Raw genomic sequence first — 21,695 nt, 5'->3', positions numbered from 1 at the left:
CCTCTCAGCTAGGGTTCTTCACGAGCTCCATCGTGAACGGGTGGCTGGAGAGGCCGCCCAGCTGGTCCAGCACTACCCCCTGACTTGCCGCGTGTCTGCTGCTCTCTGGGGAGCTGGCCGAGCACCTAGTGTCCTGGGACACCGCTGCGGTCACCAGACATACCAGCTGTATGGCCACTCAAGAGTGAACAGCCAGGGCTCTGAGCTGGCCTTCCAACCATTCTCCTCCCAAGTGTTCTGGTGAGCTCCCGTTACCATTCAAGACTTGGATCAGTCATTTCCTTCTCCGCGAAGCCCTCCTGAGCTTCGAGCTTCCCCCTCATGCCCCCGCCCTCCCGCCCAACCTGGCACAGCTCCCCACTGCTTCCTCCCTGCCCTCGGCGTCCATGTGGACGCACAGCAGAACGTGCTTCCTGCTGGCTGGGCTGTGGGCTCTGGAACGGTAGGCCCAGGGCTGCTTCACCGTTGGTGTTGAGTGTGGCTCAGTGAATGAGGTCAGTCCCCTGATGACTGCAGTGAATCCCCCTTCCCGAGCTGTCTGATTTGCTCTTGGCTTGCATTTAGGGCATTAGGACAGTCTGATTTTATTGAAAATTCTTTAGGTACGTGGTTTTTAAATTGAGGGATAACTTAAGGCGCCGTAATCTTCGGTGTATCAATGGCTTCATACTTACGATTACATTTGTATGTAACTTAGGTCAAGACAGAAGACATTTCCGAGGGGCGACTGGTGGTTCAGTCACTTAAGCGTCTGGCTCTAGGTTTCGGCTCAGGTCACGATTTCATGATTCGTGGGTTTAAGCCCTGAGTGGGGCTCTGTACTGACAGTGCGGAGCCTGCTTGGGATTCTCTCTCTCTCCTCCTCTCTGCGTCTCCCAGCTCTGGCTCACTCTCCCTCAGAGTAAATAAACTTGAAAAAAAAGAGTACATTTCTGGCCTCCAAAGACATTTCCGGTAGCTCCTTCTTAGCCTGTAATCTCCTCTCCCACCTTTCCCTCAGCAGCTGACTTCTAAAGGTGCCTTTTTGGTGTGTGTGTGTGTGTGTGTGTGTGATAAAACATATAAAAATAATGGATTCACCATTTTTAAGTATACAGTTCAGGGGCATTAAATACGTATCTTTAAAGGTATTCTTCACATTTAAATGGCATTGGTCATGCTTCCTTGGGGCACAGCGACTGGATGACATAGACGCGACTAGAGCCTAAAGTAGAAGTTCCCCCAACCTCACCGCCCTCTTCAGAAGGAACAGCTGTTTTCAGCATGTGTAGCCTTGCCGTGTGGACCATCGTGCACACACCTGTCCACACGTACAGGTGTACGTGCTTTCGCTGACAGTTTTGTTTTTTGATGGTAAGCAGACTCCTTGATGGGTTACCCGAATGCAACTTGCTTTTTCACGTGCCGTCTGCGCCTGGTCTAAGGGGGCGTCCAGACCTCGCGGAGGACGCCGTTTGACTTCCGGGCTGTCGGCGGTGCTGCTGCTCCTTGGTCAGCTGCCTGGGCCTCAGGTGTTTGCGCCCTCCTTCCTGACCCCTTGCTCCACACCCCTGCCTCCGGCCGCGCACAGCCTGCTCTCACATCGGGCAGCCCCAAAAGGCCTGAGTTACTTCTGACCCCTGGGGAGTCCCCGTCTCTAGTATTTACCTTTCATTTTTATTGTTTTAGGTTTATTTATTTTTGAGAGAGAGAGAAAGCGCAAGAGGTGGGGGGGGGGGGGCGGTGCAGAGAGAGAGAGAGAGAGAGAAAGAATCCCAAGCAAGCTCTGCGCCATCGGCACGGGGCTCGAACTCATGAAAATGTGAGATCATGACGTGAGCTGAAAGCAAGAGTCAGATGCTTAACCGACTGAACCACTCAGGCGCCCCTTTATTTGTTTATTATTAAAAAAATTTTTTTAATGTTTATTCAATTTTGAGAGACAGAGTATGAGGGGGGAGGGGCAGAGAGAGAGGGAGACGCAGCATCTGAAGCAGGCTCGAGGCTCCGAGCTGTCAGTGCAGAGCCTGACGTGGGGCTCGAACCCACGGACTGTGAGACCATGACCTGAGCCAAAGTCGGATGCCCAACCGACTGAGCCACCCGGGCACCCCCTCCAGTATTTACCTTTCAAACAAAGATAGCAGCCTGAGGTTGGAGGGGGTGAAGGCAAGAGGAAGGTGGTGTTGACCTGCAGGCAGGAGCTGACACTCTAGGGAGCATTTCGGCCCTCGGGCCACCCCTGAAATCACACTGCTGGCCTTGAGCTGGCCCTGAGCCCGGAAGCCGGCTTGCATGGCCCAGGGCCCTCCCACTGCATACCCTGGCTGGGTAAGTGGCAGAATCTTTGCTGTCAGCAGGGAGGGCCCCATATCTCCACATTCCTCTCGCAGCTCAGGCTCTGGGTCCCTGGGAGATGAGCCCTTGGTGACACCCGAGCTTGCGGCATTTGGGAAACACAGGCGTGAGGTGCAGAAGGCTTTCCTCTGGGGCACACGTGGTGTGCTGGCTTTATGAGACGATGAACCCCAAAGCCTTCTGATTTGTGACTGTGATGTGAGCCTTTCCATTCTCTTGGTTCCTTTCACTGTGCTTGCTCTTGCCCTGGGCTAATCTCCTGAGGCTGTGCGGCTTCTATTTTTCTCCTGTCCCTCACTTTTCTTTGTTGTCCTCTCATGTTGGGTCCAGTCTGGTACAGGCAGCCCCCTGAGGCCCTGCCCTGCTGCAGGCACCTGGTTTAGTGCTGAGAGCGCAACAGGGGAGGGGTGAGGTGGGCACGCCTTCGCCCGGGGTTTTCCATCCAGAACATCTGGGATTGTCCGCTGTCACACGGAGATTCCAGGGAGGCTGGCAGCCAGGAGGCTCTTGACTGGGGCAGCAGGAATGATCATGAGTCTCTGTCCACATTTCCCAGCCAAGCCTGATCAGCTCCTCCATGTTAACTGGGGGGGTTTCGATGCTGTCGGGATTAAGACAAACAGGCTTTTAAACACAAAGGAAAATTAAAAAGGGAACGTAAAGTCCGTAATTCTAACGTCTAAATGATCCTCGATGTGTTTTTGTAAAAAGCTAGTATGAGTGCAGGATTAGAAATTTGAAACCAAAGCAGAAAGGTAAAGAAATGAAAAAATTGTACGTGGACCACCTGCCTTCTTTTTCCCCCAAAGGTGAAACCTCAAGATACTCTTAGGCAGCTTTCTAGGGAGAGCTGTTCACAGCATCACGCGTAGCTTTTGAAAACCTTTACCTGAAGGGGACCCCACTGTGTTCCCTGCTCTTGCTTTCTCATCCCGATGCCGGTCCTGTGTTGGTGTCCGTAGGCACAAAAGGCCTCAGTCTCTCTATCATTTACGTGGATTCCCATTCTATGGACGGGCCATAATTACCTAACCACTCCCCTCTTGATGGACATTTAGGTTATTTCCAGTTGTTTACTGGGTAGGTTGCATTTTAAAAGTTTGAAATTTCCCCAGTAAGCATGTCTTCCCAACACCTGATCGTCGAGAAAAGCAGATCCCTTTGGAAAGTTTTAAACTTTATTTTCACAGTTGACTTCTTTTCTTTTCTTTTCTTTTCTTTTCTTTTCTTTTCTTTTCTTTTCTTTTCTTTTCTTTTCTTTTCATTTCTTTCCTTTCCTTTCCTTTCCTTTCCTTTCCTTTCCTTTCCTTTCCTTTCCTTTCCTTTCCTTTTTAAGGAGGCAGGGAAGGGAAGGTGACTCTCATACGTTGGATGCATACTACAGGAACTTTACGTCTGTGACTATGTTTAGTTCTAGAAGGCCACGATTACTTGCCCTGTGATTTAGACAAGGACTCTGATGCTCAGAGTCGACCCATAGCTCATGATAGCCTTCAGCCGGGGTTGCATGGCTCTGACCGGCCCTGGGCCTTGCACACCGTTTCACTCACCTCATTCTGCCGTTTCTGTGCATCCAAGTTCATACACAGCTCAGGGGGAAGTTTCTCTATCCACCCATGTGAATTTTTTTTTACATTTTTTTTTTTAAACGTTTGTTTATTATTGAAAGACAGTCAGAGCGTGAGCAGGGGAGGTCAGAGGGAGAGGGAGACACCGAATCCGAGGCAGGCTCCAGGCTCCAAGCCGTTGGCACAGAGCCCGACGCGGCGCTCGAACTCACAGACCGGGAGATCATGATCTGAGCCACCCAGGCACCCCCATCCATGCGAATTTTTGCTTGGACCTTCCAACTGGGTGGTATTTTGCTCTGCATTGAGTCTCAGGTCTCTGTTTCAGAAAGCTTTGATTGTGTATGCCATGTTCCAAGATTCAGTGGGAGTAGGTGGTGATCAGAGGAAGCAGGCATTTTATCTTGGGACCCTGTTTCCCTGGGTTCGAGTCCTTCAGCAGGAGATGGGGGGGGTGTGGGTGTCTAGAGCTGCGTTCGATCATACAGCATCCTAAGTGAGCTCTGATGGATGCCGTCTGTCAAGGGGTGCATGCTCGGAGTGCTGCCACCTCTGGGCTCTTGGCCGTTGGCATCTGTAATGTGCTCTCTGGGTTTCCTGGACAGGAGGATCATGTCTCAATTTATCTGTCATTTTTGTGGATGAATAATCCAAAGTGAGTACATAAAAATGAATGTTTAGATTTAGATGCTAATTCGGCTTTCTATTAGGTTCTGCCTTGAGTGTTATTGAAATTAATCTGTGTTCCTTGAGCACATCCCGCTTAGTATTGGCAAGGTACGGTGGGCCTCAGAGTACAGTTGATGGTTGTTTGGGGTACATTCAGAAGATGGATAAACCACATCAAGATAATGGAAACGTTCTCCTTAAAACCTTTTCCCTTTTTAAAGACAAAATGACGTCTGGACGTCGTGCATACCCCAAAAAGAGAAAAGCGCTTCATTCAGAATCCTGCCCCAAACCGATCAGTTTTCTTTTGTCTTGGTTCCTTTCTAGACGTGGTCCATTTGCATGTAACTACTTTCTGAGGGGTACTGAGTATGCAACAGAGTTTGAGCTCCTGGCGAGGCACCCTTCTTTCGGGAGGAGCTTGGGCTGTGGGGATTGGGCAAGCTTCGATTCGAAATCTGACTCTTGACTCAGGAGCTGTATGACAGTGGGCAAGTTACTTAGCCCTTCAGAGCCTCTATTTTTCTCATCTGTAAAATGGGAGGGGCGTCCCTGTATCTCATGTGTGTTTCTCAGACAGATGAGTGACCTTTGAGAAGCACAGAGCCAGTGTTGGTAATGTATAGAGTTTCTGACTTAGGACGGTGGGTAGGTAGTAAATGGTAGCTGATGCTATCGTTTTGATTATTTAACAATGATGGCGTTAATAATAGGTGTAACGACAAAGTAGGAGGCAGCATTTTTTGTTTCGGAACCGCATTTCTTGGGGCAGCAGCTCTCAGGCAGCTGGACCATAGCATCCGGCGAGATTCCAAGGTTCACATCCGTCTCTTGATTTCCCTAGGCCAAGCCCAGCATTCGGTGCTTCATTAAACCCACCGAGACGCTAGAGCGGTCCCTTGAGATGAATAAGCACAAGGGCAAGAGGCGGGTGCAAAAGAGACCCAACTACAAAAACGTTGGGGAGGAAGAAGATGAGGAGAAGGGGCCCGCCGAGGACGCCCAGGAAGACGCTGAGAAGGCTAAAGGTACTGAGGGTGGTTCAAAAGGCACCAAGACGAGTGGGGACAGTGAAGGTGAGTGCCCCCCTGAACGCCACCCTGCGCCCGCGCTGCGAGCCAGGCAGCCGTCTGTGTCCGGTCCTCGTCGTGTGTCCGTTCCCCACGCCGGTGTACCTCATTCTACGGGCCCAGCCATTCGCAGGCAGCTGCGGGCAGGTCCGCCGCGAGGCCTGCCCTCATGGGACGGGGGACCCGGGGCAAGGTTCTTATTCGCACCCGGGCCCGCTCCCCTGTGGGTAAACACAGGGGAGCAGACCGTATTTACTTGGCTATGACGGCGGGGACATGGTGAGCACGTGTGCCGCGCCCAGAATGGCGCCCGGCCCGCATCCTACGTGTTTGCTGCAGCGGCTGCTATTTCTGCTACGAGTGCCATCCTGTTTTTTGGGGTTCTTCTTGCTCCCCATAACCTGCAGTGAGGATTTTTGACACAAGTCATTCTTCCCAGCGCACTGCAGGAAGCAGGCCGCGTTTCGTGAAATTATATCCATTTGATGAGATCACGTTGTTTTGGAACCGAATGATCCAGTATCATCGCCTAGAGTCTCACATTGAGATTTGTTCAAAGTCCTGTGTAGGGTGAGGTACACTTGTGTGTGGTGCACATGTGTTCAGTAAGCAGAATCATTCCTCCCTCTTTTGGCCTGTGCTGGGGATGATTCCGGTTTGATTTCCACCTTCCTCTCATTCAAATGCTAACACCTTCTCAGTCTGGAGAGCACCGTCTGCTCTGGAACTGAGCAAGCTTCAGCTGTGGAGTCTCTTGTGTCATGGGCCGGGTGCACAGCCACGCAGATGGGGTCTCTGGCCACGGCCGTGGGCACTCAGGGTGGGGTTGGGGGTGGGGTAGATGTGGGGTGGGGGCTCGGCTCTGGACGTGAGCTCCCACCACGCTCCTGGGACAGACACAGGCCATCGCCAGCGCCCACCGTGGGCTGTCCTCCTGGGTCCTGGGCTGGTGGTGGCTGCTCCCAAGCCAACTGTCCTTGGCCCATCAGCCTGGACTGTGTGATTCCCTAGTCAAGGTCATCTGAAGCTGGAAAACGGAGCAGAGCAGCTCAGTAAATCACCGACTGGGAACTCATTTGTTTTGGGGAGTTTGCTGCGTTTATGGAGCCAAAACCCACCCCCGTCCCCACCCTGCGGGCCCCATTCTGATTTTCTTGGCAGTTCTCAGTGAATGCCACGATCACATTCCGATAAGTATAAGCAAAGCGTCTCTCCAGTGCCACCCTGCTCTCTCTTTAAGGCTGAGATCCCAGCATGCTTTTATTTCTGTGTAAAGTATACAGTAAGCATTTTGGCGTCAGAATTCACTTTTGGCTCACAAACAGTATCACTTTGGTGGGGAGGTGAGGGGCAAACGCAAGGTAAGCAAGCCGTCCTAGTTTGCTTATTGGGATCTTTTTTTTTTTTTTTTTAAACTCTGGAGAAAACTGCTTCAACGCTGGGGTTTAGCTGTCCTGTGGCCACAGTGGGGAAAGGGAGGAGGATTTCACCCCATTTTCCCATTTTGCACTCTGTGTTCCTGTCGATTTTGTTTTGGAAGGATGCTACCTCTTTCATTCCAGTCCTTTTAAGGGCTGCTCTCTAACCAGGCCTGGCCATGACTAACCCTGGTGTGGACAGGGCAGGCTTGGCGGTGAGCACAGTCAAGTGAGTCAGCGGACGGCCCGGTCCCGGCGTGCGGAGCTCCAGCGGCTCGGCAAGGCTACCGTTCCAGCTCACCGCTGGGCTCGGGGTCACGACTCCCCAGATGCTGAGCCGGCCTGCCCTCTGTGGGGGGCCAGCGGAGAAATGTTCACAGGTCTCCAGAAGCCCGTTTTCTGCGTGGTTACTCGGCCGGGTTGTATCAGACGGGGCCCAGGAATTTTCCCAGAGGCTTTACTTGGACACTTGATGGTGACATTAGAGTTTGGTCGACCATGGCTCCCAGCAGCCCTCTTGGCATTTTGGTGCCCTCCTCCATTTTCCCGGATATACATTAGTCATTCCAAAACATTACGGACCTGTCATCTTCCCCCACAGCTCACCGTAAATAAACACGAGTCTCTCGGGCCCGTCCAGCAGAGGCACCTAACTGGGCTGCGGCAGCTGTCATGTGAATGGTGTACCCGATCTCTTAGTTATTCTCAGGTTTAAGGTGCAGCTGGGGGCGTTCTCTCCTTAGACTGTGTTTGGGTGAAACCATTCGTGACCTGGAAGGGTGTTAGGCATGGCGTTGATGTGGGGCGGGGGGGGTGCTAGGAGATGGGGTACTGGCCTTGCAGTCATGTCTCAGTTTCCTGGGAACCTTGAGTGGTCTCCCAACTCAAACCGTGCCTCAGTTTCCCCATCTGGAAATTGAGTATAAAAAATGTAATTCGTGGGGTGCTTTTTTTTTTCTTTTTTAAATGAGTATATGTTAGGAGTCTTGTGGTTGTAAGAGTTGGAGGAAATTCAACTCGGACTGGCTTCAACAAAAGGGTGATTATTGTTCCCAGAACTGGAAGGCTTGGGCGGGGCTGGCCTCAGGTGCAGAGATGACCACGGGCAGTGCCAGGCTTGCATCCTGCCAGCTCACCACCAAGCAGAGAAGGAGCTGAAGGCTAGGGGCCAATGCTTGGTGACACCGAGGGGCCTGGCTGGCCCACTGCCGTAGAGGGGCGGTCTTTGCCGATTGGCCAGGCTTGGGTCATGTGTTGACCCCACAGTGACACCCTCGGTGAGAAATAGGGTGTGTTTGTCAGAAGGAGGGGTCATGCGCGCTGGGCCCGCGGAAGCAGCAGATGCTCCACTAGAAAGCCACAGGGCTCCCGTGTGCCCCTCATCCCCCTCCTGGCTGTCTTCCCCCTCACTGTTTGGGGTGGATCTGTGGCTAATTTCTCCTCCGAATTATTTTTTCTCTAGCAAGCTTCTTGCCTTGCCCCTGGATCTAGGGGTTCGTGGACCGCCCGGTTGTAACGAGCAGGCAGGGGTGACTGAAAAAGGAGATGGTGGTACCAGCTCCCCCTGCACAGCCTGCCACCCCCACGTTAGTGGGGGGTCTTCAAAAGGCAGCATCAGGCACAGGCAGACAAAGGTTTATGGTCGCGAGTCGGTCGCAGTTCTGCCTTGACCTGATTTAAATGTGGCATTAACGTGCTCTTTTTCTACAAACGCAACCAGAATTCACACGTCCTCCACATTTAAGCCCAGACAAGGAAGTAGGGTGAAATGAATGTGGACCCTCCACTCAGCCTCAGGTCCCAAATGACGGGTGACTCATTCTGAAACCAGAAAATCACAGGGCCCCTCAATCTGCAGCAATTGCACACTGAAAGGAAAAAGACAGGTGCCCTAGTCCCTGTAGTCAAAGAAGCGTTCACTCGATGCTCGCTGTGTCCCAGATGTCTCATCAGTCTGAAAGGATAGTCCTCTCTTTCTGGAGTCACTTGCAACAGTAGCTTAGTAAACAGACCCCAGGCACGAAAATGAATTGTTTGAACTTCTCGTTTGAAAAATAGGGTTTAGCTTTTGTTTTTTTGGCCTATGGAAAAAGTAGGCACCAACTGCGTGGACTGACCTTCAAAACCTACTCTTTTCTTAAATCGCAGCAAGGGCTTGGAATGAAGGGGACAACACTGACTTTGAACTTGCCAGGTCAGCTGGGAGTTGAGGGGTGCCTGGAAGTCTGGAACCCCGGCTTTGCTTTTTTGTTTTTTTTTAATTAAAAAAAATTTTTTTTAATGTTCATTTATTTTTGGGAGAGACTTAGAACGAGAGCAGGGGAGGGGCAGAGAGAGAGGGAGACAGAGAATCTGAAGCAGGATCCAGGCTCTGAAGTGACAGCACAGAGCCCGACGCGGGGCTCGAACCCATGAACTGTGAGATCATAACCTGAACTGAAGTCAAAATGCTCCACTGACTGAGCCACCCAGGTGCCCCCCCAGCTTTGTGTTTTGTTTTGTCTTGTTTTGTTTTGTTTTGTTTTGTTGTTTTTGAAGCCTCCGTTGAAATGGAGCCCTGGCCTCATTTCTGGCTCCTCTTGGAAAGCCGGAGCCAACCCCAGGGCTGGCAGAGTTTCCTGATTGGGATGAGCCCTGGATTAGCCATTGGGAGGTTGCGGTCTGAACCCCCCGACCCTTGATGGACTGCTCCTGAGCAGCTCTGTGACCCTGGGCAAATCGTCGCTTCTCCACCAGTGGCAGGACATCAGGATGCCCGGCTCTCGGGTTGTCAGAAACACGAGCATCCACGGTGTCTGAGCCCTTCAGCATGTGTCACACGGGCACTGAAAAGAAAGCCTGGCCAAGGTGGAGAGCGGAGCGAGGGGCTGGGCTGGGGGGCACTTTGTGCTTGGGTACCCCCGCCCCCGGCTGCAGGTTTCTGTGCAGCCAGCCCGGTTCTCTGTTAATTTGTATAACGAATCAGTGGGATGAGTGAGCATGTGTGTGTGGTGGGGGGACAGTGGGAAGGGAGGGAGGAGAGGATTAGGCGGCCAGCCCCACGATTGTACAGGTGTGGGAGTGCCAAGTTTCCAGATAGGCTTCACTAGTACGAGGAACTTCCCAGGGGGGAAGAGACACCTTCTGAATTCACCCTCATGCTGCTCAGTAAGACAAAGGAAGAGGCACCCAAATACTCAGCCCTTGGACACCCTGTTGTTGTGGCCGGGTGCCGTTTGCCTCTCGAAATTCTGCTCCAAGGCCAGCCAATGGCACGCGGCCCTTCCCCTACTTCCTAGGTAACCAGCGAGGGCATCTTCCTCCTCCCTCCCCGAATGGTCTTGTTAGGGCCTTCTTCCCCCTTCCCCCTTTCTACGGTCTGTCCTCGTTGTGATTCCTGGAATGTAGGACACAGAGGGCAACTCAGAGGATCCTTGAATTTGTGAAGTCAAAGACTGTTGGGAGGTCATGCCTGCCATTTCCCTGAAAAGCACTTCATTTACCAAATATTAATCAGATTAGAATGTACATCATCCCGGGCAAGTTGATGGATTATTGCTGTTATTTAAGAAAATCAGAGTGTCAGAGCATTGGGGAAGCCCACAGATCTGGCCAGAGTTGTCGTCTGGAGGGGGCGAGGTCGACGTCCGTGGTTGTGGAGAGTCCTCCGGCCTCTCCTCTGCACGCACACTGCCGTACGACCAAAACTGCCATCCAAAACCGCCTCCAGAATTCTTTCCCTCCTCCTGAACTGAAACTCTGTCCCCTTTAAGCATTACCTCCACATCCTCCCTCTCTCCGGCAGCTATCGCGTTCCTCTTCCTGTCTCTGTGAATCTGACCACTCCAGGTAGTTCACGTCAGTGGGATCACAACGGCGTTTGCCCTTTTGCGACAGCCTTATTTCACTTAGCGTCACGTCCTCAGGGTTCATCCGTGGTGTCACATGTATCGGGATTTCCTTTTTCAGGCCGAGCAATATTCCATTTTTTTGGGCACACACTGCATTTTGCTCATCCAGTTGCTTCCCCACTTTTGGCCATCGTGAATAGTGCAGTGTCCACGAGTGTGCGAATCCTCTTCTGCTTTGGGGGCTTTTGGGGAAGTGACAGAGGCCAAGGAGGGCTGGGGCAAAGGAGCTGGAGATTCGGGTTCCCACGCCCAGCTGCTCAGCCTCACAGGGACGTTCCTCCACTCCCAGAGGCTCAAGACTCCAGTTGTGTAAAGGGGTCGCACCGCCCCCCAGGCTGGGACGCTGGAGCCTTCAAGATTATGGGCCACGGTGCCCGGTGCCGGAACTGTAGCCACACGGGTGCTCCTTGCCAGCTCGTGGCCGGTGGGCAGTGCTGGGAGAGGAGCTCACAGTCGTGGGGGCAGAGGCCCACCTCCTCAATCCCTCTGTATATCAGTTTGCCCTTCCGTAAAATGCAGAGATCGGGCCAGATCAGCCTTGCCCCGGCTGCGGGGTTTGGGGATGGTTCGGGGTGAGTTGGAGCAGTGAGAAGATTCTCGTTGAGATCAGCTGCAGGGGAGCCTGGCGTTAGTGTCCTTCACACGTCCCCTCTCCAGCACGCACAGCGGGCCTTGCTCCTTTCATGCGTGTGTTTTCCCCCTGCTTTCTGTTGACACTGGCTTGAGGCTTATAGTAGTGATGAAAACGTGTTTTCGTTTGAAAACATTTTCAAACTTAGAAAAGTTTGGAAAAAGAAATAGTATAAAGATCACCTGTTTACCTTTTGTCCAGTTTCATCTTTTAACACATTCTAGCCCATTTGCTTTCCTATTTGTTTTCCCTCTCCCTGCCCCTCCGCCCCACACTTTTTTTCTGGATAAGTTGCACCCATCACGTCCCTTCCCTCCTGTCGGTGTCAGCACGCGTTTGCCAAGGATAGCGCGTTCGCTTTGGTGAGCGCCGTGCAGCTGTCCGCCTCAGTGGAGTTTTCTGCTGTCTGCGGTTCAGCTTGTCCGTTGACCTAATAACATCCTCCAGAGCATCTTTCCCCCACCAGTAGAACATCTAGTCTAGGGTCGGGTAGTGCCTTTTATTGTCGTGCCTCCCTGGCCTTCGTCAGGCTGGAGCGTTTTCCCACAGCCTTCTCTTTTACGACATTGACCTCTCTGAAGAACGCAAGACCTCTCCCTCCTTTGCTTTACTAAAACGTTCCTCATTCTGTCTTTGATGTTTTCTTTGTGATAAGATGAAGGTTATGCATTCCGGGCATAGGTGGTGGCATGTCCTTCCCCGTGTGTCCCATCTCGAGGCACATGATGTGCTTTTGACCCTCCCGGGTGACGTGAATATCGGTCACCTGGCTAAGGTATCTCCCGGTCTCTCCACCGTATACTTGCTTTCTCTCTTCTTGACGACTAATTAGCAACCCGTGGGGAGCTACTTAGAGATAATGCAGATTAATCCTGTGCCTCATTAAAGTGCCCCCCTGGGATTTGTTCCTCATTGATGATACCTGCCTGAGCCACTCTTTACCCGCTTGGTGACAAAATGTTGATTTTCCAACGTCAGCACTCTCTCCACGTTTAAAGATCAGCCCTCAGCATTCCGCTGTAAGGGAAAACCCCTCCTCTCCCCGTTTCTTTATTTATCACTTCTTGGCACAGGCCATGCATTCCAGTTTTTAGTGGTTTGTGTTTCGTTACTGATTTAATTAATTTGATGCTCAAATTGTCCCAGATTTGGCCGTTGGGAACCCTTCTGACCTGGCTGCTGTGTCCTTGTGATACAGTCCCCTCGTTTCTTTTGAGCAGCCTTTATGCCTTCTGGAGTGACAATTTAACCAGGTTCATCTTGTACCTACGCTGCCCATCCCCAGGATGAACCCTTTCTCTGCAAAGCCCTGGTTCCTCTCCATGGGCAGTGGTGTTAGAGACCAAAATCTGGGTCCCAGATGTGCTGATGGCTCCCATGGTGCTTTGCTTTTTGGCTCTTTCAGTGGACGAGCTAGAAAATAGACGCGTGTATAAACACAAAATACACATTTCCTCACGCATGCATATGCATACGTACAAACGCGTATGCATATGTGTATTTTAGAAATCGTGGATTCATACCAACACCTCTAATATTCATACCGATGCAGCTCAGTACCCAGAAGGCTCTTTCTTGCCTTCTCCCGTTCCAGATCTGTGTGTCACTTCTTCAGCTGGAGCCTTGCCTCCCAACAGCATCAACACGTTTGTTTGCTCAGTCCTAGAATACATCTAAAAAAGTTTCAGTTTGTTTATTGTGTAATAAACAAGAGTTCAGGATGGTTTGCAACTCCCCCTCCCTCCTCAAATGCTTCACACATCTCCCAACTGAGGGCATAGAGTCATGTATCCTGTTTATAGCTATTCACATTAATCTGCCTCTCCTTTTTTCTTTCCCCTCCGTCAGGGTAGATATGGTATGTATTTGAAAAAAATTGGGGGTCCTATTTTTTTTTTTAATCTTCTCAGTTTAGGGTTCTTCCTTCCCATTTTTTACTGATTTAATTTCTATTGAAAAAATATATGGACTGTGAACAAAAGTGTGCAAAAAGGTTTGTTCAGGAAGGGTGCCTTCCATATTCTTTCCACCCATTCCCCTACCTCTGGTAGATAACCACCTTGGATTATTTTCTGGGATATCCTTCCCGTATTTCATTTTGTAAGAAGAAGCCAATTTATATATGTTTTCTTGCTCTCCCTTCTCTCTTACACGCAGGGTAGCATGCTGTATATGTTTGCTCTTCTCTCCCGTATCAGTACAGCGGTTTTCCTCATTCCGGTTTGCAGCTGCCTTGTGTGTGTGTGTGTGGACAAGTTTATTCAACCGATCTTTATGCTTGGACATTTAGGTAGTTTCCAATATTTTGCAACTACAGATAATACTTCAGTGAACCCTCTTGTGCGTGTGCATTTTCATATTGTTAGGGGTGTATCTTCCAGATAAATCCCTGCAAGTGGGGTTGCTCAATTGAAGAGTATTGATAGTGACTGAAAGTTTCCTTTTAAAATGCATTGAAGTCAAAAGAAGAAAAATGAGGTCAAATACAATGATTAGGTAGGTGACAAATGGGACGGGCGACACATAGATATGGCACACATCGTAGAGGCAGGCAAATGACCGAAGTTGGAGCAGAGCTGAGCTGGGTTATTGTCCCGGTCCCTTTACATTCCGGAACAGAAACCTGGATGGGATGGGGGCTCCTGCTATATTATAGCAGGGTCAGGTGGAGCTCCCCGAGAATTCATCATCAGAGCCTGAGTCCTGGCCTCAGCGTCGGTGGAAATCCGTGCATGCATGCCCCCTGATCCGCTCTCCTTGGTGGCAGCAGCAGGGTGCGTGTGCCCTGGGAGGGGAGCGAGGCTGTGCCCAGGCAGGCCTGTGTCTGCGGAGAGATGTGGGCCCCGGAGGGTTCATAGAACCATGCCCGATGATCTGGTCTGGCATAAAAGAGAGGTTCACTTTGGCACTGAATCACCAGGAAAGGAAAGGTCAAATCTTCTTTCTCATCCTCTTTTAAAGATGGCTGTAGAATCCATTAAAAAAAATTTTTTTTTAATGTTTATTTCCTCTTGAGAGAGAGAGAGAGCTACAGAACATGAGTGGGGGAGGGGCAGTGAGGGGGAGACAAAGAATCTGAAGCAGGCTCCAGGCTCTGAGCTGTCAGCATGGGGCTCGAACCTGTGAACCAAGAGATCGTGACCTGAGCCGAAGTCAGACGCTTAACCGACTGAGCCACCCAGGCGCCCCACGTAGATTCCATTTTAGAATGGTGAGAATGTGGAGAGACCGTCTCCCCAAAAACCTATTACCCACCCCTCTTTCGCCCACTTGGCATTTTGCATGCAGTTGCAGGGAGTTGACAGACCCTGGGTAAGAATCACAGCTCTTGGGGGTTGTCTGGATAAATGGTTAAAAAGAAGCAGTGGAGGAGCAGGGACCTGTGTTGGCGTTGGAAGGACTGTGGTACATTCGTCAAGAGAGTTAACCTCAGCCGAGCGGCTCACTCCACAGCTGTGCTGGCTGCAGGAGGGTCAGGAGGCTGGGGACAGCTGTGAGAGCCAGGGTGACAGAACCATCGTTGCGCGTGGAGCTGAGAGGCCCTCGTGGGCCGGTCCCGCGCGAGGACATGACCCGGGAGCCGAGAGGGCAGCAGTCCTGGCTTCTGCCGCTGCCTTTCTAGCTGTGTTAATTGGCACTGTGCTTCTGGGTTCCGTTTCCTCATGTTCAGTACCCGGGACCAAACCAGTGGTTTTCAGCAGTTCTGTGTGAAGCTCCACAGAGTTCCAGAAGGGAGCTTCAGGGGCAGGAGGGAACCCATAGTCAGAGACGTCTGGGAGCCCACCCACCCTTTACCTGGAGCGACTCTGGTCCCATCTGCTCATCGTGGTGCTGTGCCATGGGGAATTGTCATTCAAAATTATTGTGCAACTCCTTAACTCAATTTGGTGAGCACGAGACAGGCTTATCTTTCGCTGCTCCTCTGCTCCAGAGTTCCCAGCGTCCAGGGAGATGAAACAACCCAAAAGGAATTACCACGTCAGAGCAGCGTATTCTCTAGAGTGAGGGGCTAGGGCTCGGCCCCGTAACCTCGGGGAGTCCTCGGAGCGGAGTTCCGCCTTGTCAGCCGGGCTGGGAGGCACGGGAGCTTGCAGCGAGCGGTACGGGAGGCGTGTCACGGGTCCCAGGGTCGAAGCCAGAGGCTGGCACCACAGCCAGCCTGCTAGTATTCAGATGTTTTCGCTGGCATGCTCTATCAGGAACACAGAACAGTCAAGTAGATCTGCGATTTCAGCACGCGTCTTCCAAACACAGGTCCGTTTGTTGTAAGTTGCACGTATTTGTATTGCCGTGTTAACGTTATAAACAACATAAATGGGACAGGTTTTTTAAAGGTGAGAATAATTAAAAATATAAGGTGTCTGCCCCACAGCAGGGAGGTGGGGCTCATTGCGAGGCCACTGAAGGAGGTTGGTGGGGGGGAAGGCGCAGACGCAGGAGGGCGCGGTGGTTCTCAGCCCCCAGTCTGTGCCGCCGCCTGCTCTTGGCGGCGGCCCTGGCTGCTCGGACTCCTGCTGACTCGATAGCTCCCTGTGAATCGACTCCCTTTCTTCCCCTTACATTTCGCCCCCTCAAGTGGTGATAGCCGCGGTTGAAGAACAGGTTCTCTGTGTGGTTAGAATTTTCTTCCCGTGCGCGTGAAAATAAATACAGAACTACGCAAACAAACTGTCCGGACACCACTTGAAAATCGTGGGTCGGCCCCCGCGTCTGTGGTGGGGGCGGCCCCGTGGGAGGCTCCGGTCTGCAGTGTCTGACTCCGGGCCACACTGAGAAGGAGGGGCTAGCGGTCGGGGCCCATGTGGACCGGTGGGGGATGCCCTCGTCCACTCCCGAGGACCGTGGCAGGTGCAGCCGTGCCCGAGGGGGTCCCAGAGGGTGGTGGGCCCGGGATGTCTCCCATGAGAACACGGTGCAGGCTCAGGGCAGACTGGGTGCGGCTCTGGGTCACCTGCTCCACGTTGTGGCGGCCGTGCATGCGTCGCTTCCGGCCCTGTGTGCAGCCGGAGCCTCGTCCCCCTGTCCGTCCCATCACTGAGCGCTTGCCCTCTGGTCGCAGGCCCTGGGCCCGACCCCAGAGGCCCAGCGGAGAGCAAGACAGACAAGGCAGCTGTTCTTACGAAGCCCCCATTCGAGTGGGGGAAGGCAGACGGGAAGCAAGCAAACGGATACACAGAACATAGAAAATCCCGGCAGTTACAAATGCCAAGAAGTAAAATTGAGACGGGGCAGAGGGGACACATTCATGCAGAAGAATTCCACGTAATTGATGGATGCTACCGCCTGCTCCAGGAGCTGGAACGTGGTAACTCCCCCTCCTCAGCTGTGGGCTGCGCTTAATGACTCACTCGCAGCGAGTGTTGAGTGGAAGGAGGAGGGCAGGTAACTCTCCGGTGGGGAAGTGTGACCAGCGTCAGCTCCGTCAGGTGGTGTAGATGTCACATAAGCGGACACGGCGTTGTGTTGGGAGCCCGTACCCTCGCTGCAGCGGGGTGAGAAGGGCACGTCTCCTGCGTGGGCTTCCTCCCGGAACCTGCAAGCCTAGTCTAGTGATGAGAAAACACCAGACCCAGGTTGGGAGACGTTCCGCAAAATACCTGACCAGTTCTGTCTCCTCAAAGCTGTTAGGTCACCAGAGGCAAGGAAGTCAAACACTTGGTCACAGCCGGGAGGAGCCCAAGGGGACGTGGTGACTGGATACAACCTGGTACCCTAGATGGGATCCTGGCACAGGAAGTGGACAGGAGGGAAGAACTAAGGAAGTATGAATGAAATACGGATTTTAGATAATAATAAAGAGGTAAAGGAAAAACAGGTGTAGAGGGTGTCGGAGAAGACCTCTCTGAGGTTGGTGGCATTGGAGCTGGGCCTCGAAGGATGTGATCGGGTCAGGCCAGGGTAGGGAAGACCGGGGGTGAAAGCGTCCCGGGCAGAGGAAGCAGCCGTGTAACGATCCTGGGCAGAAACAAGCTTGGGCCCCTCAAGAGCGTGGAAGAAGCTGTCAGCACAGCTGGAGAGGCGTGAGGCAGAGGAGGCCAGGCAGTGAGGTCAGAGGTGGACAGGGGCCAGGCCGTGTGAGGCCTCGACGCCGTGGAAGGCGTTTGGATATCATCCCGAGTGTGATGGGAAGGCGGCGGAGAGTTCTGAACAGAAGGGCGACATGAGCTAATTTCCACTTGAAATAACTTGAGTCTGTGTGGAGAACAAACTGGGGGTGACGGGAGGCGGCGGCCAGGTGGGAGGCCCTTGTGCCGGTCCAGGGAAAGACCATGGCTGGCAAGGGCCGCCAGAGTCCTGGGCGCGCTCCCGCCCCTCAAGAAACAAGTGCAGGTCCACACATCAGCGTCCTTTCCCTCCTCCGTCTCCTGAAGATGGGGGTTGACCTGAACTCTGGGTTCCAAGAACCAGCTGTCTGAAGGTCCACACCTCATGTCAAAGACCCCCATGACACGGACACCTTACGGCCCACAGCTAACCATCTCCAGTTCAAGATGTTTTCCTCTCCTGGTTCGTATCTCTTTCGGAAAATAAACCACGGACGCCGTGCTTCAGTCGTTGCTTCAAGTTGCCCTTATTTAATTGGGAAAAATACAGTGAGGTTTCTAACCTCTCCCTGCCTTCTGGAAGTTGTCGGGGGGGAAAAGGAAAACAAAAGCTTCAGGCGCGTCAAAGCCTTTTGTACGGTGTAAACGGTTTCAGAATATTCTCAGTGAATCGGGTTATGATTTATTAACCACGTATCATTTTTCTTGTGCTGCCTCCACTCCTTTGGGAAGGAAGTGTGGTATCAGTGGAGCAGAATAAGTATCTTAAAAAACACCTTGACATTGAATAAGCTACTGCAATTTGTGCTTTTTTTGGGGGGGGGGTCAAAGTCAGGGTCACGCTTCTTGGCATTGCCGGGATGAGACGGGAGAGGGGTTCTGGCCTCTGTCTTATTTGTCCCCGGCCTGTTGCCGATGTTCCCGTCACTGCCGGCGAGCCTTGCTGGACGTGTTAGGAGCCGTCCCCTCAGGCTTTGTCTGTGGCCCGGCTGTGTCTGTAAATCCAGGTCCGTGAAGCTGTCTGGGCTCATCCCGGTCTCTGTGTTTGCTCCTAGAGATAGAGATGGTGATCATGGAGCGCAGCAAGCTCCCGGAGCTGGCGGCCAGCACGTCCGTGCAGGAACAGAACACCACGGACGAGGAGAAGAGCGCCGCCACGGGCTTGGAGAGCGTGCAGTGGAGCAGGTGCAGCCCGTCGTCCCCCGCTCGGGCTGGTGCCGCGGGTGGGGCGCCTGCCAGTCGGGGTGGGGGGTGCTGCTCCGTCGCTGGGGCGAGGACGTAGGCTGAGCGGTGAGGGGGGCTGCCTGGGCCGGGGTGCCCCCCAGAGGTGACCGGGGGCCTCTTCCCGCCACCCGTGTGGTGCCTTCTCCTCCGCAAAGTCGTCCTGCTTCCTCCCTGTTCCTCCAGCCCCTCGGCCACCACAGGCACAGCCCCTCTCGAGAGGCGCAGGAACGAAGCTGCCACTCAGCCCTGTAGCGCTCACCCCTTGGAAAGGGGAAGACTGAGACATGGCGCCCCCCCCCCCAAGCGCTTTGGGGCTGTGCCCTGTCCTAAAGGGTGTGGGCCACCCCGTGGCCGTGCCCTGCCGCTCCCAGGAGGGAGCCCCTTGGGAGCCGCGTTTGGATCTCCCTGGCTCATTCGTTCACTGCCGTGCTACCCCGCTGCCTGTGGGGCGTGCCCTCGTGGCTTAGCCAGCGTGATTTAATGCTGCTGTCCACCTTCAACTTTTCCCCTGATTTTTCATTTCACTGATGGCCCGCGGCAGCGAAATCCTCTTAAACCGTGGAGATGCCACATTTCCCGGAAACTTGCTGCAGCACCGCCCCTTCCAGAATGAGACGGGGCGTAAGCTTGCTCTCAAAGTGTGCGGCGAACTGTTGCGAGGGCTTCTTCGTTTCAGAGTTACTTCCTCAACAGGTGGCCCCCCGGGCTGACCCCCGCACTGTCCTGATCCTCCTTCAGGGTTCATAAACGCACGGCACGTCGGCCTGCAGAGCACTCCCTTCCTGGCCTCTCGGGCCGGAGCGGCTGAAACACACACACCATCCTCTTTATTCGTCCAGCTTGAAGCGGAGAGTTGAAGCACACTGATTTTTTCCTCCACATCCCTTGGCTTGGCAAATGTTTCAGTTATCTAACAGACAGGATTAATTTCTATCAGATGCACAAGGGGGCCATTTTTACTTTGGTTTCAACAAAAAACCCTGGAGTGTGGTGCAGGCTATCAGTTGTTGGAACTCACAGAGACCTTTTTGATTTTGCTTGGCAGCAAAGAACATAACTCCTGGAGCTCTGAAAATGAAGGGAATCATTCTCAACACAGAAAGGGATGGGAAAACAACCTTCAGTTGCTTGGCACAGCATTAGTTAGGATAGGAATGATTGTAAAACCACAAATGACTAGTAGCGGGGGGGGGGGCGCGCATAAGCAAACGGGGGAGCGTCGGCTTGATAGAATGTCAGCTGCTGCTTTTAAGTGAATACTGTCAGGATATGTTGGGTTCCTTAGGATCTAATAAACGGAAACAGAGCACATATTTGACATAGTATGGTAATAGTATAGCTTCGCTAAACGAAAGAAAATAAGCATGTAGTCTTTAAAAAAAAAAAAAAAGGCGACAGACCAAATTGTTATGTTTTGAATGTTCGGTTGAGATTTCTTTCTTTTTTTGTTTTTTCCTGATTTTTAGTGAAGAGAGGGGTTTTCTTAGAGTCGATTGAGATTGTTTCGTAACTTTCCGTGACTTTAACTGACCTCTTTTACCACGTGGCTTGTAACGGAAGCTGAGCCTGGTGCCTCGAGTTGGGCCCACGTGCAAGCTTGCGGCCGCGGGAACCCTTGGGTCAGGGCTGTGCTTTGCTCTGAGACCCAATCCAAGGAGAGACTGGAGCAGGTCGATAGTTGCCTTCTCCTTTGCGAAGGTATCGAGTTGTTGGTTGTCAGAAACACTGCCGCGGACTTCTCCCCTCCCGGTCCCGGGCACTGAGCAGGGAGGAGGGCGCTCCGGGGGAGGGAGGGAGCGGACTGTTCTCCTTGACATGAATCGCATCTTGACATTGGCCCACTTGTCTGAAGAAACAGCGAAGTACAAAGCGGAACTGTTCTCCTGCTCCTTGTATATCCTGGGCCTATGTCTGCATTCGGGGTTAAATACAGGCCTGAGAAACTGAAAAATGTTTTTAAAAAGTTTTTTTTTTTCTTTTCTTTAAAAAAAAAAAAGTTAAAAAAAATTACAAAAGTAATACACATTCAGAAAACGTGAAAACATTTTGAAAAAACGTATGAAGAAGGGGAAGAGGTCTCCGTGATGCCAGTCTCGAAGGCAGCTGTCACTAGCGTCCTGGTTATTTCCTGCCCGTCGTTTTTCATTGCCCGTTTAGTGGGAACTGTGCCATCCGTGCCCCCAGGACTTACACTTTACCATGCCTATCATTTTGTCTTCTTTCTTTCCATTCAATACCTAACACCAGGCATCTTTTTCAGTGTGCTGTACTCTGAGCAAACACAATGCTAATGGCTGCACGACACTTCATCTCCTAGAAGATGTTATGTCCCCCCGGCCCTCCCTCTGTTCCTGGGCATTTGGTTATGTGTATTGCTCCCAAACGAAAATATAATCCACATTCCAAGCGGCTGGTTTACAAGAAAACGTTTTATCCTGCTCTTAAGTTTGGAAGTGTTCTTGCCAGGAACTTACAGAAACCCAAATCCGCACATGGCAAAACTATTCAGGCATCCGAAAGGTGCCGGATCTGGGCCGGGGAAGGTCTGGGGCCCTGGAGAAGCAGCCTGGACCTAATTGTCCCCTTCTAAAAAGGGTTCTTCCTTCAATTTCCGAGTGTCCGGTGTTCATTTGAAATGTTGCCACAAGAACATTTTCACTGCTTTCTCTTTGGCCTCTTCCAGTTAAATATTTTGAATCACTGGTATGTTTATGGGATTCAGATTTTTTTTTTTTTTTTTTAAGTCTAAAAGGTTAGGCAGTGAAGCGTCTCCCTGTGTGTCTGCCACACCTCTTCACTGCCCCCTACACAGTGGTGTTGACGGTGGCTGTGTGGCCTTCTAGG

The 21,695-nt window shown here is 52.2% G+C and overlaps 1 protein-coding gene across 10 annotated transcripts in view; it reads left to right on the top strand.

The window, feature by feature from the left end:
- CLEC16A (C-type lectin domain containing 16A) overlaps positions 1-21,695 on the top strand; it is a 201,620-nt gene that overhangs the window by 45,152 nt on the left and 134,773 nt on the right. For 9 of the 10 annotated variants that reach the window (XM_042971414.1, XM_042971411.1, XM_042971415.1 and 6 more), the window contains exons 10-11: positions 5,419-5,650; positions 18,683-18,812. In XM_042971414.1, the coding sequence (XP_042827348.1) occupies positions 5,419-5,650; positions 18,683-18,812 (362 nt within the window). The remainder of the gene's footprint in view (positions 1-5,418; positions 5,651-18,682; positions 18,813-21,695) is intronic. The other variant, XM_042971412.1, reaches the window with a different exon arrangement.

The sequence above is a fragment of the Panthera tigris genome, chromosome E3, assembly GCF_018350195.1.
Source record: "Panthera tigris isolate Pti1 chromosome E3, P.tigris_Pti1_mat1.1, whole genome shotgun sequence".
Taxonomy (NCBI): domain Eukaryota; kingdom Metazoa; phylum Chordata; class Mammalia; order Carnivora; family Felidae; genus Panthera; species Panthera tigris.
Note: the sequence above shows the minus strand (reverse complement) of the source record. Positions and strands in the feature narration are given on the sequence as shown.